The sequence below is a fragment of the Elephantulus edwardii genome, unplaced genomic scaffold (genome assembly GCF_000299155.1).
Source record: "Elephantulus edwardii isolate Elephantulus edwardi_28Jun2011 unplaced genomic scaffold, EleEdw1.0 scaffold00118, whole genome shotgun sequence".
Lineage (NCBI taxonomy): Eukaryota > Metazoa > Chordata > Mammalia > Macroscelidea > Macroscelididae > Elephantulus > Elephantulus edwardii.
This window is the reverse complement of record NW_006399868.1, coordinates 1,878,605-1,901,407: the sequence shown is the minus strand read 5'-3', so window position 1 is coordinate 1,901,407 and position 22,803 is coordinate 1,878,605. Positions and strand designations below refer to the sequence as shown.

The following is a 22,803-nucleotide window of genomic DNA, read 5'->3' as shown; positions in this document are numbered from 1 at the left end:
CTAGAACTTTCTCTGAAGTCAGCCATGGCTGTTAGCGGCTCTATGCAGTAGTGTCACTAAGGTTGGGGTCACCCAGAGCAGTCAATCATGGTATCACCCCATGTGACCTCCACCTGCATCAGAAGTGGGGTCGGTGGACCCCCCTCCCCTTGGTTCGAGTGACCCTGGGGCCCTGCAGCTCCTCCTCTCCTATGGTCAAGGTGGGTACCCCCTTTGGTCGATGGTGGGGTGCTGTGGCCTACCTGCCCTAACCCTGACTAGCCGGATGGTGGGTGACAGGTGGCATTAACTCTAGTGAGGACACCACAGTCCTGACAGCTTCTCGCTGTGCACTCTGCTGCTGCCACTCTGCCAGGGCCTCTGAGGTCATTTTGGTGTCATCCCCTCTGCCAGTGCCAGGGGGAGAGGCCCTTGCCTCCTGCACTCCTGGTGCTGCCTCTGGGTCTGTTGGGCTGGACATCAACAGCCCAGTCCTGCTTTCTTCTCCTTTACTAACGGTGCCTTGTATGGACACTTCCTCTCAGGGGCTACCTCCTCTTGGGGGACCAATGATGGGACCTATAGGAAAGGATATGACGTAGCTGAGGGTTCAGGAGGTGGGCCTGCTCCACCTTGCAGCTGGGCCAGTCCCCCTCACAACTTGGGAAATCCCTGCAGAACCTCTGCCCACACACAGTCTGGGGGTGAGGTGGGCTGAGGGCCAGGAGGGCTGGTTTGGGCCTTTAAAACACGAAGGGGCCCAGACCACTGGGCAGCATTGGACTTCCTCCTCCTCAGCCCCACTGGCCACATTCTGCTCCTCACACTCATACTGCCCTCGGTGCCACCAAGGTGCTGGATGCTTCCGTGGAGGGGCTTTTATGGCTGTTCCCTGAGGGGAACGTGCACACTGCAGCCCGTGCAGATGCCAAGCTGACAGCAGCGTCCGACTCTGCCACCAGGAAGCCTCATTTGTATGCCCTCCCCGTCCTTATGCAGCTGAGTGCCTCTGAACAATTTTGGAGACATGTCCTCAAGCCAAAATCAAAGGGTAGGATTTTCAATCTCTCCCGCTAAAGATGACAAATGTGACAGATTTGTGGCTCGTGCCCTGAACTCTACTCTAAGTCACAGGTAAGCCGTGCTTCAAAGGACCATGTAATAGACCATTAAAAGATGGATTTAGAAATGGAAGATATGCATGTGAGACTCCCGGGGACAAGCACTGGTGAAAGGGCCATCACCCTCTCAGAACGCAATGGAGCCTCCTCTTCTGAAACCCTTTAAGAAATCTGGAGAGTTTCATTTTGAGGGGTTTCAATGTACTGTACTACTTAATCGTCCTCTTTATGTTACAGATTAAAAATTAATCTCTCCTGTCATATCACAGAGGAGCCCAGGTGGTGGTGTGCGTAATAGACCCAGCTGCTCATGGAGAGCTGGCAGTTCAAACCCGCCAGTCTCTCTGAGGGGGAAAGAGGGGCCATCTCCGCCTAGAAAGCTCTGTACCTTCAGAAGCGAGATGGGGGGGTCGCTAAAAGCTGGAGCCAACATGAGACTAGTGGTTTTAGTTTTGTGTCGTCTTCAGTAAAATTTACAGAGGCTTTGGATTTCCATTCATTCATTGTTGTACCTTTCTCCCCTCCCAAGCCCTCCCCCCCAGAACACTACCCTCTTGGAAAAGTAAAAGAAAAAGTCTTTCATTGTTTTACAAACCCTCCGCCAGGTCCACTCCACCATGTAGCCATTGCTCTAGACTCCTGTCATGACAGAAATACCTAATCACATATCTCTTTTAAACAGTTTTCTCCCTCCTCTATTTCAATGCAGTATACATTATTAAACCCATCTTACTCAGTCTCTCCCCAACCCCAAGGTCAGTCCTCTTTTACAACAGTGGCACCATGCAATATTTGTCCTTTTGTGACTGGGATATTTCATTCAGCATAATGTTCTCCAGAGTCAACCATTTTGAATAATATTGCATGAGTTCATTGTTTTTCAATGCAGCATAGTAGTCCATTGTGTGAATATACCACAGCTTCTCTATCCATTCGCTTGTTGATGGGCACTTAGGTTGCTTCCAACTCCTCGCTATTGTGAACAAAGCTGAAATAAACATAGGTGTGCATTGTGTTGTCTTATACAACTAAAAAGACTCAAAATCCAACTGGCTTCACACAGTCAACTTAACTGCTCGTTTTGTTGAGCCTGAAGAGACTCATGGTTGACCCTCTGGCAGGTTTTCAGAGGCTGTAAATCGCACAGAAGGAGATTATTCATCTTTGCCCCATGGAGTGCCTGATGGGCTTTAATTGGCCTTTGTAGCAACATCACAATTCCCTACAGACTACGCCACCAGAGCCCCCGCTCTTAACACACTAACGATGGCTATTTTTTGTGTCTTGCCTCCCAGTCTTTGTTCACACACAGACCTTAATTTTACATAACTGCCAGAACGCACGTGCAGCCTTTATACAGCCTTCTTTGTATCTCATAATAACATGGACCATTTCTGACACTGTAAAGCCTTTCCTATCATTTTTTTATTGGCTCCATAATACTTCAGGTCTCTCCAGACTAGAAATGCAATAGCTGTGGGAGTAGACCTTCCCTACACTTGTTGAAAATAAGATTTCAGGTACACCCTAGACCAACCCTGAAGTTTGAAGACGCATTGGGGCCATGTTTGGGGAGTTCACAGAGGCAGGATGCGTTGTGATGATTCAGACAGCGTCTCTCTGTGGAACAGGTTGCCGGAGGTGACACTCTGGATGCACGTGACACTGAAGCAGAAGCTACACCCGCATTGGAAGTCTGGGCCTGTCGAAGCCCGAGCCTTACCAATAACGTACTTGGTGAAGCTCTACCTCACAGGGGAGCCATTCACCTTAAAATGCCCTGGCCCATCTCCCCACTGTCAGGCTCTGGGGCCCCAGAACCCGGCGGGGGAGATAAGTGTGGGCTCACAGAGGATAGAAGCTGAGAAGGGAAGCACCCCACAGAGCAGGAGCAAAATTGAGGGGGGCTCATCCTGTGGTCTGAGGTGTGGGAGGAGGGTTGACTCCATGGTCAGTAGCCTGAAGCACACATTTCCACATGGTGGGCCACTGCAGAGGCCCCGCCGCTTCTCCACCACAGCACATGGGGGCGTTACCACCCAACTAAATATACACTTAGGCTTAAACATACACGGCCTTGAGTATCTAGTGCTGCTATAACAGAAATACCACAAGTGGGTGGCTTCAGCACACACGTTTATTTTCTCCCAGTTAAGGCACCTGGAAGTTGTAATTGTGGGCCCCGGCTCTGGAGGAAGGCATGCTCTCTCTGTCATCGCTTGGGGACGCTCCTGGTCTCTGTGTAGCTCCTGTTTCTTTGGTCCTGGGAGATCTGGGGTGGCGTGGCATCTGTGCAGCGATCTCCCATTCTGTGCTGCTTCTCTCCTCACTTGCTCAAGCTGCTCTTTTTATACCACAAGAGAGACCCAAGACACATCCCACCCTAAAGCTGCTGCATTAACATAACAGTGGAAAAAACCCCATTCCTGTACTCACAGCTACAGAGGTACGATGCACAGCTCACATTTTGGGGAGACGCAATTCAACCCACAAAAGCCACTTAATAAAAGTTATAAATAAATGCAAAAAATAAAAAAAAGATTATAGGACTGAAGTCATAGCAAAAGGCTGAGAAATTGTTCCCTTTGATTACTTTCCTCCCAAGGTCCCTATGTGGTGCAGATGGTCTGTGACTGACTAGGAACCCAGAGGTTGCCAGCTTAAATCCACACAGTGATACCACGGAGGACCAGGCCTGGTGATCACCTCTACACCCTAGAATGAACCTGCACCTAACCAAACCTGGTGGAGCCTAGAGTCCCTTCCAGAATTTATCTGTCACAAGTAACATTGAGGAAACAAGTGCTTTATCTGAGAGAGAAATTGGTGAGGTGAGGTTTTAGCATTCTGAGACTAGGGCAGGTGACCCCTAAATAAGGTACTGATTGTCAGAGGTTGGAAAATGAAAGTGTGAAGAGTGGTTATAACCAAAGCTGCTAACCAAAAGGTCAGTGGTTCAAATCTACTAGCTGCCCTGCAAGAGAAAATGTGACAGCCTGCTTCTGTAAAGATTGACAGCCTTGGAAAACCTGTGGAAAATCTCCCCCACCCCCACCATGTTCTTCAGGGCTGATAGTCAATCATTTAAACAGGCAGGGTCTGCAAGGTGCTTTTAGACTAGTGTTAACTTCAGGGAAGAGAGACCCCTCCCTCCCCCTCCCGATCTGCATGGTACTTCACTCTAGGACCCACTGCGGGGATGTTAAATGGGGCACAACAGTCAGCTTCAAGGCAGGGAACCAGTGAACTAAACCATCATGTAGGATTGCTCAGACCAGATAGTGCACCCTAGCTCTGAACAGCTGTCCCCCAAAATAAACCACTGGAGCAGGAGGTTGAGGTTGGGGCTCTTTGGTGGCACTTGCTTAGTATGCTGGGGTGGAAAGGGGCAGCTGCCCCCAGGCGCCTTACCTGTCCTGCCTTGGCGTTTTCACAGACAAAAGCTTCGTAGAACCTGGGAAACTCTGGAGCATTGTCGTTCACGTCCAGGACTTTGATGGTGACACCAACGCTTCCCACCTGCGAGGGGTTGTCTAAGGGAAGGGGAAGCAGAGGGGTCAGGCAGGGGGAGCAGCTCCTTGCAGGAGGCAGGCACCTGCGAGCCTGGCTGGCATCAAAGGGGCGGCTGAAGCCATCTCCTTGCTGCTGGACACAGCAGCACAGCGGAGGGCATGCTTTGCCTTTGGGAGGGTGGCCTGAATGTGAGGAAGCTTGGCTGGCATGAAACGGGGTGTGTGCACCATCAGGAGTATGAGGGTTAGGACGAGACTTGAGCAGCAGCAAGCATCACCCCCTGAATCGTAACGAGAGACTGTAAAGCTCTCGGCTCGCTCCTACTTCAGGTTCTAAAGCCAAAGGCCATATTCTGGGCATCCAGGCAGCACGTTTGTGATCCCATATGTATGCTGGAAGGCACTGCTTATTTTTATAGTGTTGCAACTCTTCTTTGCAATCTATTTCAAAAAGTTTCATGTGAGTCACTGGAATACAGAGCACCACAAAATTATTTCTGCTTAAGAGCGAAGGAGATATGACAAGATCCAGCACATACCAGCCCCCTGCCTTAGCCTGGGCAGAGGACGTTGCTCCTGGCCACTCGGGGAACCTGTTCTCTTTGGTACACGTCTGTTGGCAGTGCTATCCAAAGACAATTTCACAGCTTTGGTAGTGTTCCTCGTAAGTGTTTTTCATCAACCCCGGAAAACTAAAGAAAAATCTCAATTTGCTGAAATTGTTCTTATTAAATATTTTTACTAGCTCCTAGAATACCTTGTTCCTGTGATTCATTTCCCCCTCTTTCTTTCACCAAGATATCTATGCTGCTCCAGTACTTTCCTCTGAATACTTCTATTGCTTAGTTGGTGATGCCAACAAAATTACGTGTTGTTTTTTTCTCTCCCCTCATTATAACGATGGTGCTTGTTTATAGAAAGAGTAATGAAATTCCAGAGAAACCTAAGTGAATAAGTATGGTTTACAATCCTAACCCTAAAGATAAACATTATATGGATTGACACAGTGACGATGGCAATGGGGGTCAGGTGTGTTGCAGGTGTAGATGGTTAAGGTTGGCTCAGGATAGGGCAAGGTGCAGAGTCCTTGTTCATAGGGTCACTGTGAGTTGTCAACTTGATGACACATAGTAACAACAATGCAGCAATGGTATATGTGACATTTTTAATATATAAATCCAAGAGCTGTGGAGATAGACACACACACAAACACATGGAGTTAATGGAAACACACAGTGAGATTTAGTACTGAAAGTTCTAGGCTATGATTATTCTGTGTCACTGAATATACTTTGAAAGCATGGCTGTTTTATGATTGGACCATAACTTATTTGGTCAGTTCCTATTGGACATTCCAACCCTCCTCCCCATCTTTAAGTACCATTTTGAGCAACTAACCCTTTGGTGCAAATAGTTTTGTTAATACTTGTTATTATTCAAGATAATTACTGAGAAAAAGCAAATGAATATTTTAGATATTCTTACTAGGAATTGCCAAATTACTCTCTTTCACGAGTCTATTTAATTTTCATCTACTGATGGGTTATTTGTCTATATTTTATGTACCTTTATCATCACTAGGTATAATGAAAACAAAAATCAGAGCTAAATTTAATTTGGTCTTTGTTAAATTTCCATTTCACTTGTCATGTTTTTTTATATTAATAAATTTGCTTTACACTGTAAGATGCCTCAAATTCTTAGATGCATGACTCTCTGTGTGTGTGTGTGTGTGTATACATACATGCATGTGAATGCATATGAATGTAAAGAGGATACATTAGAAATGTTCCTTTTTTATCCAGCAATATATTGTTATACTCTTTTATTGATTCCTCTCGGACTTCTCAGAAATCTCCTTCGTTCCTCATAGAAAAGTCTGGCCTTCACTTGTTTGAATTAACCATACTTTTCGTTTCCTCCACTGAAGAGTAAAATTGTCTAACAGCTGCCAGGTTTCAGAGCCGTCCACTCTGAAGAGCATCCCGTCTTGACCCCTGTAGAGCCCGCTGCACTGCTTTACTTACTCATCTCCATGGCGAGGACAGTGATGTTGTGCCACGAGAACTCCTCCCGGTCCAGGGGCCTTGCCGTCATTAGGGCGCCTGTTGTAATGTCAACGTAGAAGAACCTTCCAGGGTCACTGCTTCTGTCAATGGAGTATCTGCAACAACAGTGGATTTGGTGCCTCATTTACATCAGAATAAACGCACCACAGCACACCGTGTCATAGAATGGGACCACACCTGGCTAAAACATGGCTGGATCAGCCCTGAGTGATGGACGCTTGGGAGGCCGTGAATACTGATCATGTCCATGAAACAACAGGCTATTAACTGCTTTAAATTTATCATGGATAAAAAGAACTAAAACAATGGGATACTATGTTGTTTGTTGTTGTTAAGTGCCGTCGAGTCGCAGGTGACTCATAGCGACCCCATGAAGGAGAGTCCTCGACGCTTGGGTGCCTTTCATCCTCTCTCCAAGTTCATAGGGTTTCCAGAGGCAAGCTATTACGGAAGTGGATGCCACGCCTCCTTCCACGCTTGTTTAATCGGGGAGCTCCACCCCACTCTCAGTCCGCATTGGGTAGCCAACCATTAACGCATTTGACACATTCGTGTCACAGGGTTCAGCCTCACAGCAACCACATCTTGCCACTGTTGTTGTTGTTATGTGCCGTCTATACTGCACTGAAAAATAAGGAACTCATACAATAGTATTCAAAATGGGTGACCCTGGAGGACATTATGCTGAGTGAAGTATCTTAGTCACAAAAGGACAAATACTGCTTAGTGCCACTGTTGTAGAACAGGACTGACATCAGGGTTGGGGTGAGACTGAGAAAAACTGGATAAATTATGTATACTGCATTGAAACAGATGAAGGAGAGAACAGTTTAAAAGTGATATATGATAGGGTATTACGGTAATAATAAGAGTCTGGAATGAAGGCTGCACGGTGGAGTGTACTCGGGGTGGGGAGGGTGGTGCGGGGGAATTGTATACCAATGAAGGAATTTTACCTTTCAAAGAGAAGAGTGAACTGGGGAGGGGTAAGGGTGAGCAGGGAGAAAAGTGCAACAATGAATGGGTGGAAATCCAAAATCTCTGTAAATGTTCACTAAAATGAATAAAATAATATTTATAAAAAAATCTTTTTAAAAAAGAAATAAAACAGTGCTGAAAAGCTTAGTGTTGTTTTAAGCTATTTAAATGCCAATTTAAATTGTTTAAGGTTTAAAACTGATCAAAAAGCATTTCACTCAAATGACTTTTCCAGTGCTAAATTAGAACAGGAAAACAATTCCTAGCAGTACCAGCTGCCTGGAGTTGATTCTGACTCACCCTCTAGGTGTTTGAGAACAAACCTGTGCTTTGTGTTCAATGACTGGGATCCTCAGAAGTAATGCTGCCAGCCCTCTTTTCTGAGGTGCCTCTGAGTAGATTTAAACTTTAGGTTAGTCGCCAAGCACTTAACCTCTCACACCACCAAGGAACTCTTGTCTCTGTAAACAACATCCCCTTCGATAAGGGAGAGGGTCCTGGGGTGTGGTACAGAACACATGCAGAGATGGACAACTGAAAGGTGGCCTAGTCCTGAGAGAGCTGAACTGCCAGCTGAAGTATCAACACTTGTCAGTGGTTCGAATCCACCAGCTGCTCTGGGAGAGAAGGATGGAGTTTCTCCTCCCGTGAGATTTACAGCCTCTGAGAATCCACTGGAGGGACAGCTGTGAGTCAGTTCCAACTTGACAGCAATGATTTTGAACCCAAAGATCAACACCTTTAGAACCCACCAGCCACTGCCTGGGAAAGAGATGGGTGTCTCCTACTCTAACAACTTACAGCCTCAGAGACTGGATGGAGGGTTGGAACTGACTAGCTGACAGTGTGGGTTTTGGGGAAGGAAAGGTTAACATCACTGCCTGCTGGGAAGGAATGGTTCAGTAAGCAACAGACCTTTGCAACCACACCAGTGACTGACCTTCCAGCAAAGACAACAATGGCTTCTCCCAGTGGGAGAGGACTTGTGCATGGAAGGCAGTTAGCAGGATGGGTCAGGCCTGCCCTGGGTGCTTACTGTTCGTGAATTTATGGGACACAGCTTGCTGGACCATGTACAAGCCCTGAAATTAATGGGGTATAAAGAGGAGAGGTTCCATGAGCAAGACAGCTCCTTCTGCGGAGGAAATGTGCTTCATTAACCGTTGACTTCTTTCCTGTTTGGTCTGGACCAGCGTGTATCCTGATGTGGGAGGAGAAGGCTATTTCACCTGACAGTTCTGCAAGGGAGAACGCTTGGCCATACATACACTGGTGTGGTCTGTGTCCTGCAAGAGTTAGCAAATGTGGTTCCAGCTAAGATCTGCAATTACTGTTGAATCTAACTTGGCAAGCCAACCCATTGAATTCTCTCACTGCCTCAGTCTTTGGAGTTTCAACGAATCTGGAGGGAGGCTCAAGCTTCTGGCTGTTTCACCACCCAACAGGGGTTCTGAGAAATAGCCACACTTGAGAGCCACTGCTAAGAGTCTTACGCAGCCCTTAGCAATGCGAGGATCGCTCACACCCTCCATTTACTGACTCTCATACACTCTACTATGTACTTGATACAAACCTTCTTAAATTCTGCCAGTGCCCCTGGGAGGGAGATACTATCCCAAGTAACAGACAAGGAAACTGAGGCTCAGAAAAGTGAAGTAACTTTTACAACAGTTCTATAGCTAATGATTGACCAAATAATATATTGAAAAATAATATAAGGAGTTGCACTGACAACCCGAAGGTATACAATTCAAATCCACCAGCTGCTCCACAGAAGAAAGACGGGCAATCAACTCCCGTGTGATTTATTGCCCCTGAAAACTCACTGGAGGGTCAGTTATATGTTGGTTCTGACTTGACAATACACAACAACAAACAAAATAACAACAGCAACAACTATCTAATACCCGTTGTTGTTCACTGTTGTGTATCATAGGGTCAGAACCAAACCAAAGTTGACCCTCCGGCAGGGTTTTAGAGGCAGTTCATCACACAGGAGGAGTTTTCCCACCCTTCTCCCACAGAGCAGCTGGTGGCCTCGAACCTTGTGTCTTTGGGTTTGCAGCACAGCTTTTTGCCATTAGGCCATAGCTACAGGCTATATATTAAAGATGCTTAACTCATTTGTGTCCTATAGAACATATATCGCTCACATTTGCTCACTGCTATAAAGTTGAGTCCGACTCAGAGTGACCCTCCGCTGGGTTTCCAAAGCTGAAAATATTAACAAGATGCGATTGTCCATATTTCTCCAGCAGAGTCAGTAATGGGTTCAAGCCCTGGGGGTGCTCACTGTTTCAGTTAAACCACACCACGTTCTATGGACTGCTCCACCAACCCACCAATAGTTCCAGCGTCTCAGGCTTCTTGGGAAGTTGCTATCCCAGTTGTAATACGTGGTGCCACCTGGTGCGGACCTGTATAACTGAGTAGACATAAATAAACCAGCCTCATCCCATTAATCCTGTCACTAGAGTTGGGACATATATGTCTTATATAATTGTATCAAAGGCCCTAGTCCCTCAAAAGCCATCTTCCCTTGATTGCAGGATGGAAACAATATGGTATCAACAAAAAAGTCAAAGCAGAAAACAGTCATGAAAAGGTTAAAGTTGGGCCTGTCCATAGGTAATAGCGAGTTGTTTCTTCTGCTTAGTGCCTTGTTCTTTAAACTGCTGGTCAATGGTAAATGTTAAAAAAATGAGGGTGACCATGAAGCTGGGAAGTGGATGGTGCCGATGTTTGCATGCGGTGGTGAGTGCAGTTAATGGGCTACACTGTACAAATTAACATGGTTGGATTGTTTTGTGTATTTTGCTACAGTTAAGAAAAGGAAGAGAAAGAGTTGGATTTTCTCTTAGGAGGACAGAATACCCACTGGCTTCGACAACCCACCATGTCTGCCGGCTTCTCACACATGAGGGCAGTCTGGCCTGGGCCTGAACCCTTGCAGCTGCCTCCAGCACAAAGGCAGCTCTCCAGGTGGAGCCACAGAGTGCAGAGCTGAAGGGGCAGCAGCTCAGCGTGAACCTGCCGCCCTTTCCCTCCACCTCCATGGCTACCGTTGATGTCACAGATGGTGTCAGAAATGGGGAGGGTCAACACCCAGAGCCTGTCACCCTGTTGCCCGGTGGCCCTGGGGGCGGGAAGGACACTGGAGGCCCAGTGCACAGAGGCTTCCTGAGCAAGTGGAATTGGGGCTTGAGTTGAGGAAGAATAGCTTCTGCTGCTCTGAAAGGGACACCTGGCCCGGTTTCAGGAGGCAGGAGAGGGGATTAGAGTGCAGCTACAGAGGGAAAATGAGGAAAGTGGGACACACGGTGAATTATGGAAGTGTCTTCCCTCACATGCAATATTTTCACCTTCTCAGAACAGGTACGCAGACACACACAAGGCCACCTTGGAGATGGCGGCTGGGGTTCACTGGGATCCCTGCTTATTTGCTTGATTGAAGATAAACTCTGAATCTGGGGGAACTCAGAAGCAGGGTGTGACAGCAGCCATGTCCCCCCTTCTCACTCTAAGATGGCAAGCATGGGGGACAGGCTGCTTCCACTCCAAAAGGAGCCCCCCTCAGTGCCCAGATGCTTTCCAGTTCTGCTTTCCCAAAACCCTTAGGCATTTTATTCAAAGTTCAGAAAATTGAAGCATTGTGGTTTTCACTTCTACACAACTTGATCTAGAGACTTGGTTTGGAGATCTAGCAGTATGAGGACTAGTTCATCTGTGGGATACACTATGGTCTTCCAGGAACATCAGGAAAGCACCCACAGTCTTTAAAATAGGAAAAGGGATCTTATGTAGAACATGTTCTGCTGGTCGTCCAGGGACTGTTTCTTGGTGTCGTGGGACCAGTACAAAGAGGCAGGGGTCCTTCATCTAGAAGGTGAATGTACCTTCTTTCAGCAGCAACAGAGAGTGGGAGGTTTCTAAAGCCAGGGCTCTGGTTTGCTCTATGCCCAAGCCCTTGTCCTCTTCCTGCCAGCGTGTGGCTTCACTCTTGTTCTTGCCAGGTCTCTCTGGATCTGCCGTCCTGCTCCTTGGACCCTGTCTGTCTCTGGTCCCTCCACTCTTGGATCCCTCTAGTCAAGGACCTGCAGGGTCCCTTGATGGACCTCCCTGACAATAGCACTGGGCTGGCCCACTCACATGTTACCCAGCCAGCATTAAACAGCTGTGTTTTCTGTTGGCCAGGCAGGAGGCCTCGAGTGTGAAGACAGCCCTGCAATGGAGATATTGTGGGGCCTAGACCACCTTAAAAGCAAGTCACACGAATTTCCCACTGTGCATAAAAGTTATGTTTCTACCTTGTCCATGTACTCTGGGGGCACAGTTCATGCTCTGCTGTGCTGATAACGATGAGGGCTTGAGTCTGTGGGGCCTGACTCCACTGGTGGCTCTGAGGGAGAAAGATGGGCAATCCCTTCTGATTTATGGCCATGGAACCTGAGTCAGAGTTGGCTTGACAGCAGTGAGGCGTGCTTTTTGTCTTCTGGGGTTTGGGTTGGTATTTTTGGAGGAGCCATCTATGAAGTGTGCCACCGAATGGCTGACAGAGTCTGAAATCTGCAGGAACTACCAAAGTGTCACACAGAGGCATGGTGTGAGGGAAAATGCACCTGGCATGCCTGCTCGATGCAGGATCGTCCCACATCTTCCGTTTGCGGAAAACGCATTGGGTATGAAGGGCAAGGAAACAATGTGCCGCTAAGACGAAGAGCCCCTGTCTCGCCTGGTGCTCAGTGCTGGCGGTGGACCTGGAGCCCGGAGCCTTTTCTTTCTTAGACGAGATCCTAAGGTTGAGTTAGAGCTTGAGTCCTGGACACTGTGCTTCCTGGGTCCAAATCCTGGTCACTGTGTTTCCTGACTCCAGTCAGTTCCCTCTGCTGCTTCACCATTCTGTAGTGAGTCTCCTGGAGAACTTGCGCTCAGCCTTCACTACTCAGAAATCCGAGGCCTGACTCAGAAAACGATGACGCAGCATCCACGCTGTTACCATGGATTTTAGAAACGGGCTCTGATCTCTGTCCAAGTTCAAGCTTGTCTTACTGCCCAGTTTCCCCCCAGCTATTTATCTTATTATTGCTCAGTTTTCTTCCTAAGTTTTTGCCTTAGTTTGTCTTCTGAAAGGAAGAAATGAATTGATTGCTCAGATGATGATATATATCTATAAAACTTAGATTTGTGAAAACAGAAAACTTGCGATAGCATCTACTTCTTTTTTTATGGTAATAGTTCTGGAGATAATAGGGTTTCTTCCTGCCTCATTTTACATCTTAAAAGCTGCAGGTCGAAGCACCATGCTCATAAAGTTGTTATCACTTGTAATTGAAAGATTAGTTGCCTTTTAAAAGTCAAACATCAACATTCACACACAATCGTCTTAGCCATTTTAATGCCTGGAAACGTAAAATGTTTACCAGTCCATTAGAGGAGGCAGACCTCTCCGTAGCCAAGATGAAGTCTCGGGAGAGCACTATCATTGGCTAAAACTGGAAAAGCACATTTTCAGTAAATGCATAATAGCACCAAGAGGAGAAAGCATCCATTGACAGAAAAAAGCATTGATGAATCCGGGTGTATTCAAATGTGTTATCTGCACCAGAGCCCCACTCCATTTGACTGTATGGCTTCCAACAGTTAATGTGACAGATGGCTTCGGACGGCCCTGGGACCCTGCTCTTCAGTGCCAGGCTTCAGCGGCTTGGCAGTTGCTCTGAAAGGTTGAGATGTCAACCTGTCCACCAGCTGCTCACACTCTGGTTCCAGAGCTGATGGGAAATGGCTGTGGCTATAAGAGCGGTTCCCCTTAGCACTTTGAGTTCAAAACACACCATGGAAGGTCTGTGGGATGACAGTAAACATCCTCTCTGGCCAGTCCATATGACATCAAAGCCACTGTCACCGGGTGAAGCTGCTTACGTCTGTTCTTTCTATGCTATGTGGTCATGTTGTTTTACCAACATTTCACTCCCTCGTAAAGGGAAAAAAGTCAAATGGTCACACAAGCTGAAAGAAGGCACATTGATAATATTTGTAGTCACCACTGAGACTTAACATGCTGACATTTTTGTCTGTGCTCATACATTGTCTAAAGCGGTGGTTCCAGATCTGGGGTGATTTTGGCAACATGGGGCCAATAACTGAGGACATTTTAGCTTGTCACCACTCAGAAGGTGCTACCGGTGGAGAGAATTCAGAGATGTCACAAACACCATACAATACGCACCCCCCCACAAGAGTTTCCAGCCCAACATGTGAATAGTGCTGTGATTGAGAATGAGAATGAGAGAAGAGAAGAGAAGAGAGAGAGAGAGAGAGAGAGAGAGAGAGAGCGCGCGAAGGAAGGAGAGGGTAAAAGGGTAGGAGGAAGGGAGGGAGAGGGAGATGGAGAGAGAGAAGAAGAGGAGAGGAGAAGAGAGAAAGGAGAGAGGGGGGAGGGGGAGGGGAAGGGAGCGGAGGGAGGAGGAGAGAAGGGAGAGGGGAGAGAGAGAAGAGAGAGAAGAGATGTGTTTGCAGGCATGACGACACTTTACTTTCTCAACATTATGGCAAGTTCAGTTGCTTACACAGAGAGAAATAAAAAGGAGAGGAGCATATCCAAATGTGGGACAGGAAAGGAAGACACAAAGAAAAGTGACTCCTTTCTCCCCTTTATCGTGAAGGGATGATACGTTTCCAGATATAAGGCCAAGGTGAAATCTGTGTGAAAACCTGATTGAGTTGTTGGTCACGTCGGGGTCCTTGGCAGAAATGATCTGTATGGTGGTTCCAATGGCCACGTCCTCGGGAACCTCCACGAAGTAAAAGCCAGGCTGGAATACCGGGGGCTCGTCCACATCCTCCACACTGATGTGCACCGTCGTCGTGTCCTGAAACGGGCCCAGGCTCAAGAAGCGCATCTCCAGGTGAGAATTGGCTCCCTCCACTTTCAAGGTGTAGCTTTTCTTGCTTTCGAAGCTCAGGGGCTGAAAAGTGATCACAGAAAAAGGAATTTAACTTCCAGCATGTATCTATCAGGCTTCTAAAAGCTGGCCAATATTGATGGCCAACTGTAAGCTCACAACCAGACCAATACACAATATCATGATAAATGGAGAAGAGATTGAAGTTGTCAAAGTGGTAAAGAGTTGCACTGTGAATCCAAAGACATGAAGTTCGAATCCACCAGCTGCTCCCTTGGAGAAAGATGGACAATCTCCTTCCATGCAATTTTCTGTTTCTGAAAACCAGCTGGAGGGTCAGCTGAGTTTGTTCCAACTTAATGTTACACAGCAATTTTCACAGTAACAGGAGTTAAGAAATCAAAACATGTACTATCTTGGGAAAAATCTTCTGTCAGGGACCTCTTTAAAATGCAAAAAGCAAGAATGTCTATTTGAAGATTAAGATGTTCCCAATCCAAGCCATAGCATTCTCATAGGAAGGTTAAAAGTAGGAAATGGACAAAGAAGATCACATGAGAATTGATGTCTTTGAACTGTGGTTTTGGTGATGAAAATGGAATATCCCATGGACTGTCAGAAGAACAAATACATCTTTCAAGGATGACATGCAGTCAGAGGGCTCCTTAGAAGTAGGGATCATTAGGTTTCATCTCACATTTATTTTATTTTTTATAGCTTTTTTAATTATTCCCCCCACCCCTTGTGTACCATCAAATCAAATCTGACTGGCACAGGAGATTGCCCCTCCTTCTCCAGCTGGGGGATTTGAACAGTGGACCTTCAGAATTCCAGTGCAGTTTCTTGCCAGTAGGCCATCAGAGCTCTCTCAACTCACATATTTAGAAAATGTTATCAGGAGGCACCAACCATTGGAAAAAGGCATCATGCTTGGGAAAGGGTCAGTACAAGAGAGAAAGACCTTTAAGGAGATAGACTGATCCAGTGGCTGCAGCACTGAGCTTGCACACAGGAGAGGCCTTGAGGATGGTGCAGGATTGGGAAGGGTTTCTTTCTCATGTATGTAGAGCTGTCATGAGTTGGGACTGACGGGATTGCACTTAACACCAACGATCAGAGAGGATCCTTCTAAAAAACTCAATCCGGTGCCCCTTTTTACAGTTGAAGAAGCTGAGACCTACACAGACAGCCCAGGAGATGTGACTAAAGCCAGCGTGGCGGCGTGGTGTTGGAGCTCGAATACTGGTTGAGGTGGTGTGATGCCTTATCCAAAGCTCTTCCTCAAGACTTTCACTTTGTCTTAAATGCCATCAGAAAAGGTGGTGGTGGTGGTGTTTCCTTTTTTTTTAAACCTATCTTTATCTTCAGAATATTCCATTTCAAGATAGATGTATCACTTCAAGGATAAGAGTGAAAGGAAGTGCCATTTCTTAAGAATAATTCATTTTCATAGCTGACAAAATGTTTAAATGTTTTATATAACAATTACTTCAAACTATTCTCAATAATGGGAAAAGAAATTAAGTCCTCTCTACAGTGGCCAGCAAAGCAGTGTCAACATAGTATGTCAACGCACTGATGACATGTTTTCTCACAGCCAAACATGTGATCTTTTTTTTTTTGTGTGTGTGTGTGTGTGTGTACCGTCAAATCAGATCTGACTGGTACCGGAGGAGATTGTTCCTCCTTTCCCGGCAGAGCATCTGGGGGATTCGAACCATGCGCCTCTGGGATTGTAGTTGCAGCTCCTTGCCACTAGGCCACCAGAGCTCCCCGTGGTCTTTTTTTTTTTTAAAGAAATATGCTGAATAGCAGCACCTGCACACAGAAACGCATTTGATGTCCACTAAAGCAACTACATAGAAACAAGCATAAACAGAGACTGTTTATTTGTTCTGTTGTCATTTGTTGGCCGCGTGTCCAGCGTTGACTTGCTTCTTGTCATGATGCTGGACATTGTACTTACATTATTTCACTCATCTCTATGAGCTGTTCTTAGATGCCATCAAGTCTATGACTTCTAGTGATCCAATGCACAGCCCATCTGCATCTCGCCCTATCTTACAACATCCTCACGACCTGTCACACTCAAGCCTCTTGTGTAGACACCACAGTGACCCATCCCATGAGGGTTCTGTAAGAGCACATAAAAATAGAACCTGGGAACACAATGCATAATGTATCGGGCTGCTGAGTGAAAGGTCCATTGTTCAAATCCACTGGCTCCACCTGTCCTGTAATGATGTATAGTCTTAGAAACTTCACAGAAAGCCTCTGTGAGTCAGAAACATGCAGCTGTAGTGAGCTTGGTCTTTTGTCTTTTTGGATAAGTAAGACGTAAGTCAAGGGTCAGCAAAAGAGAAGACCCTCAGTAAGTTACACTGACACAAGGACTGTGGCAATGGGCACATCAGATTGTGAGGGTGGTACACGATTGGGCCGGGTTTCATTCTGCTCTGGGTTCAATGGCATCTGACCACAACCGTGAGGAGATGCACTTTTAATCTGGACTAAAAAGTATTGTAACGCTCACAAGCTTAACTTGCCAACCATCCTTTATGAACGCAGAATTGGCCATGCTTTCTGCTGCGTGCTGTTGGCTAGACCAAGACCTAGACCAAGACCTCACACTGAGTCTAGAGGCAAGAGACACTGGAGACTGCAGTGGACACGATACGCACATACTGACCAGCTAATGCCCTGTTTCCCTGCCACTCAAGCCAAGCGGCCATTTAGACTGATCTTCCTGCCTCCTGAGTTCCCGAAGCAACAGCAAGATTTTTAGAGACCGAAATCTCTCACTCAGATTATATATTTGGAGGACTAATTTTACTGATTTCTTTCACGTAATACTTACTCTCTAAGTCTAAACATTTATCTTTGTTGAAAAAGTACTTTATATTGTCTCTCACTAAAAAAAATTAAATTTTAAAAAATCTGATGCTGCTGTTGAGAAAATTTACCCACGAGCAAAACATGTCCCAGGTCAACAATTCCTCCAGGTGCAGCCCAGCGATACTGATGGCATTCTTCAAGTCAGGCAAATGTTCTCCCCTCTTTTCTGAGTTCTTCCTTCCTTAGTAACAAATTCACTGCCCCCTGAGGTTCTGACCTCATCTTTCAAGCTGTTGTCAATGTGATCCCATATGTCGTTTGTTGACGTTCTGTGGAGTTGATCCAGATTCTTATTGACTCTGGGAACAACAGATCTGGACCTCGCCTTATCCTGTACTATTGCTGTTGTTAAATGCTGTCAAGTTGGAGTTGTAGGTGACTCGTAGCAACACTATGAACGAAAGACCTGAACACTTGTTTAACTTTCTTCATTTCTCCAGGTTCATAGGGTTTCTGGAGGCAAACTGTTTCAGAGGTGGATGCCACTCCTGCTTCCAAGCTTGTTTTAATCGGGGAGCTCCACCAAACACTGTCCACTATGGATGACTAATATCGCATTTGGCACAACTGTGTCACAGTGTTCAGCATCACAGCAATCATGAGTTACCTCTGTACAGGAAACTGATAGAACAGTGCTGCTATACCACCTAGAAGAATGTTTGACCAAGAACAATTAAAAGCAGGCTTGAGGGACGCAGATTTGGCTTGGTAGCATCACTTTCTGTCCAATAAGGCAACTGAGCTCTCTTTATGTTGCTGTTGTTAAATGCTGTCGAGTCATAGGCCACTCATAGTGACCCTATGAATAAAAGACCTGAATACTTGTATAACTGTCTTCATTTCTCCGAGTTCATAGGTTTTCTGGAGGCAAGCTATTTCAGAAGTGGATGCCATTCCTGTTTCCAAGCTTGTATTCATGTCTTTTTCCAAGGACTCGGTCCTCTGACAATATGCTCAAAGTATGGGAGATGAAGCTTCACCATTCTCATCCTTGCCTCTAAGGAGTGCTTCTTTCACGCCAGACTTGTTTGGTTTTTTGGCAGTCCACAGGATATTTGGTCCTCTTGTCCAACACCACAACTCAAACCCATCAGTTCTTAAGTCATTCTTATTCACTGTCCACCTTTCAGATGCATGTGAAGTAATTGACTAGATTATGGCTTAGATTAGGTGCACCTTAGTCTTTAAACTCTCTTTGTTGCTCTTTATCACTTTAGAGAGGTCAGATTGGTGGCAGAATTTTCAAATTCAATGTCTTTTGATTTTTTGAGTGCTAATTTCTGGAAAATTATCCTAAAAATCTCTTTAAGAATGATTAAGATACTTGTCTATGTTGAACTACATATAATCAGAGTGAGATTGCAAGATTTTATGGAATTTTATACTTTGTAAGACACATCTAAAATGTTCTTCCCCAGTCCTGTGTCACCCTTACAGACACTTATGCTTGAGCCCATAGTAACTGTCAGTGTCAATCCATCTCTCTACTGGTTTTCTTTTTCACCAACTTTCAGTAAGAATGCTTACATGTAATGGGTAAGTGATAATATATACAGATTTTACGCTGTCATATTCCAATGATTCTGAGACGCTCTGTCTGTGGGGCATAGTCTGTGGGGAGTTGCACTGCTAAACCGAAGGCGATGTGAGTCTACCAGTGGCTCCCGGGAAGCGAGATGAGCCATCTCCTTCCATGTGGAACCTTCAAGAAACCTGCTTGAGGATCTGCTCTGAGTTGACTCTGACTCCATGGCAACAAGTTTTAGGTTTAAAGGAGGCATTATTCTTCCCCTCCAGACGTGCTTCTCCAACTGATGAGCTCACAATTGTTGTAGGTCCATAGGAGGTGAGACGTCACCGTCACTGCCTGTACACGCCACACTTTGGCCAAGCTGTCCATGTTGTTGTACTTCAGTCGACTTCTGCATGTGCTGAACTCTGAAAAGTCTTTAAATTATTTAATACGACGTGGCATTGAAACAAAAGTTGTCATGTAGGCAGCAGCACAGCACGCAAGCAACAGCCGGGGGTAGATCTGATAGTAGGCGAGTAAAGATGTCAAACTGTCTATAAAAGCTCTTCCAAAAATTGCAGACTCAGAAAGGAGAAAGCCTTGTATCCTTTCAATTGGCTAGATATTTCTCCTTGTAATAGCACATAACATTAAAAAGAAAAGAATGAATTTTACAACTTATGGCATCCTAGATTTGATGAAATCGAGAATTCTGCTCTAAGAGGAAAATGGACTCTGAACAGTTGCTTCAAGGCGGAAGACATACTGAGGACTGGAAATGGCACAGCATCTTTTCCATTGTAAAATGAACAACAATCTGAAAATTATATATCTCAAGTTATAGTCCAAGTGTTTAAGTCAACAGACTGGAAATAAATTGACTGATTATTTAAAAGCTAAAAAAAGAAGACCCAGGCTACTGGGTAGTAATCAGTGTAATTGTATGAAGACTTAATTCTATCAATTCAACTTAATTTCGCCTTTTGAAAACTATATGTTTTTGACAAATAATAGGTCTGAGGGAGATAAATAAGAAGCAGGACTTTTGTTTCAATTATGGTTGGTGTTTCTGATGACCAGCTGGGAAGATGGGTGTCGATGAGGCCTCTGTGTGGGTGCTGTCCTGAAGGTGTAGACAGAGCAGTCAGTCAATAACCTCTAAAATGATTACTGTATATATGACTTGTGCGTTTACCCAACTTCTAGACCTTTTTCCTAATTCCTTTTCTGGCACCTCAAGAGTTTGGAAGATAATTCAAAATGACCTTGGCATAACTGATGTGTGCTTTGACTGAATATGGGTATAGTTTCAGTCACAGCATTTAGTCATGGCTCTTTATTCTGAAGCCTGGTCCTCTTCCCAGGTAAGGAAATGGGAGAAAAGGCATTTTGTGGTTCCCTTCAGATAGAGAATTATTAAAGTTTGAAAAAAAGGAATTTTATAATAAAGCCAAACACCACTCCTTTGCCACGGAGTCAATTCCAGCTCCTGTTTGGCCCTGGAAGACAGAGGAGCACTGTCGCCTCGGGCCGCGGAGGCTGCGAATCTTAACAGGGCAAAAATCCACACCTTTCTTCGGAGTCGTGGCTGATGAGTTCAAACCAATACCATTGTGGTTTACAGCTGACTACGTTAACCACTTATTAACTACGTTAACTAGCTCCTTGTCTTTTAATAAGTATGAGCTATATGATAATTTGACTTAAATGAATATTACTGTAGCAGGGAACTCTGGTAGGTTAGTGGATAAGGAGTCACGCTGCCAACCCAAAGGCATGTGGTTTGAACCCAGCTGCTGCTGCTATGGAAAAAGACTGGCAATCTCCTCCCATGCAATTTACAGCCTCTGAAAATCAGCTAGAGAGGGTCAGCTATGAATTGGTTCCAACTCAACAGGAGAGAGAGAGAAAGAGAGAGAGAGGGAGAGAGAGAGAGAGAGAGCGCGCTAGCCTTCGAGGTCGTGCATGATCCGGCACCCTTGTTACTTTTCTGACCTAGCCTCCTACTAGTCTCTCCTCCACTCATGAAATAAGCTTTTTTGCAGTTCTTGAAACACATGAGGCATGGTCCTACCCCAGGACCTTTGCACTGGCTGTTCCCATTGCCTAGAACACTGCCCACAATATCTTCATGTTCTGTTCTCCACTTGATCTGAACCAAAAGGCCGAGAAGCAATCCTGGTCTATTCTCACGTCTCATCGAAAGTCATTTGAGGCATTCTGAGGGCTGCACACGGTTAACCTGATAACTTTCATGCTGCCGCCCTTCTCACTTCCTTTAAGTCTTTGCATAAATGTCACTTGTTTGTAAGACTATTACCAACTAACCAAGTTCAACCTAACATCATCTTGGCTCTCCTGAGCTTACTTTCTTTTTTATCCCACCAATGGACTTGATGGCACTGGGCAGTCTTTACTACCGTCTAACTGACCACTTTTGTTGAGTTACTTGCTGTTTGCATCATATTTTCATCCTTTCTAAAACGTAAGCTCCATAAGGGCAAGGCTTTGGGGCTGTTTCATTACTCTCCATATTCAATGTCAAGAACATTGTCTGTACATAGTCATTACAGGACACCTACTTTTAAATAAATAATTTCATATATATCCAAAATGGAAAAGAAAGAATACTAAATCATTAAAGTTTTAAGTTATTATAGTTCATTATATATATACATTTACTATATATCATATATATTATTTAGGATGTTAAAAATACTATATACTTATATTATTTAGGATGTTAAAGCTTCATGTAAAAATAAAATCCCATTTATCTATACATGCTTTATGCATAGCTGACATTCAGAAAACTTGGCACCTTATAAATCACAGGATTTCTTAGTGATAACGGTCACTCAAGCACTAAGTTTAATATTGCTTCCTCCAACCTAATTACCAAATATGGATCTTCAAGTAACCGTTTAGAACTCCCTGAATGTTATTTACTGAATCATAAACAACCTAATTTATGCTATACTAAAGTTAAAAATTGGAATTACTCAAGTGCAAATATTGATCAAGTCATTAACATCATTAGAGAATTAAGCCACAACAGTTTTTTAAGTGGCTACATAGTGAACTAGGAGAAATGGCATATTATAATGTACTTTCAGGGTGCCATGGTGTTCTGTCTGTAAAAGATGTCTGGGCTGGTGTTCCCGTGTAAGCAAGAGAAGGGATTTCCTTCTCTTTTTAGAACATCAGGAAAAACCAGTATCACACAATTTGTATTAACACATGAGAAAAGTCCATCCGTTCCTTCTGATATTCCATATACAATTAAAACATCCTTTAAACTGTTTTGGAAAAGGGAGTTGGAATACCTTCTTCACAGTTATGATGCCAACTTGGAAATTGGGATCTGTGTTAATGTCAAAGGTGTCGGCGCCATCTCCATCCACAATAGTGTATTTCATCTGTGCATTGATTCCTTCATCCAAGTCCTTGGCAAACACTCTCCCCACAGTGGAACTGACTGGGGCGGATTCCAACACACTCATCTGATAATGTTCTGTGAGAAAACAGAAGAACATACATTCTTAGTTATCTGTGCACATAACACGTATCTCATCATGATCCACAGCCTATCAGGTATGCTTCGCAAGACCACTGTTTCCTCGCTAAAACATAAAAACACCAAGTTCAATTTTACAAACAAAAACTTAAGACTCAGAGAAGCTAAGCAAACAGTATCTGGTCATAACATTGGACTGGATGTGCCTTAAGAACCAGAATAGCTTGAATGAAACTGTAAGACCTGCACAAGATAGTTGGAGAGGGGAGCTCTGGTGGCCTACTGGCAAGAAGCTGCACTGTAATCCCAGAGGT

The 22,803-nt window shown here is 45.0% G+C and overlaps 1 protein-coding gene across 1 annotated transcript in view; it reads right to left on the bottom strand.

The window, feature by feature from the left end:
- Positions 1-22,803, bottom strand: part of CDH20 (cadherin 20, type 2) — a 69,028-nt gene that overhangs the window by 16,534 nt on the left and 29,691 nt on the right. Inside the window, exons 6-9 of the mRNA XM_006892725.1 lie at positions 22,299-22,486; positions 14,374-14,627; positions 6,640-6,776; positions 4,512-4,633 (exon numbers count right to left, since the gene is read on the bottom strand). Of these exons, the coding sequence (XP_006892787.1) occupies positions 4,512-4,633; positions 6,640-6,776; positions 14,374-14,627; positions 22,299-22,486 (701 nt within the window). The remainder of the gene's footprint in view (positions 1-4,511; positions 4,634-6,639; positions 6,777-14,373; positions 14,628-22,298; positions 22,487-22,803) is intronic.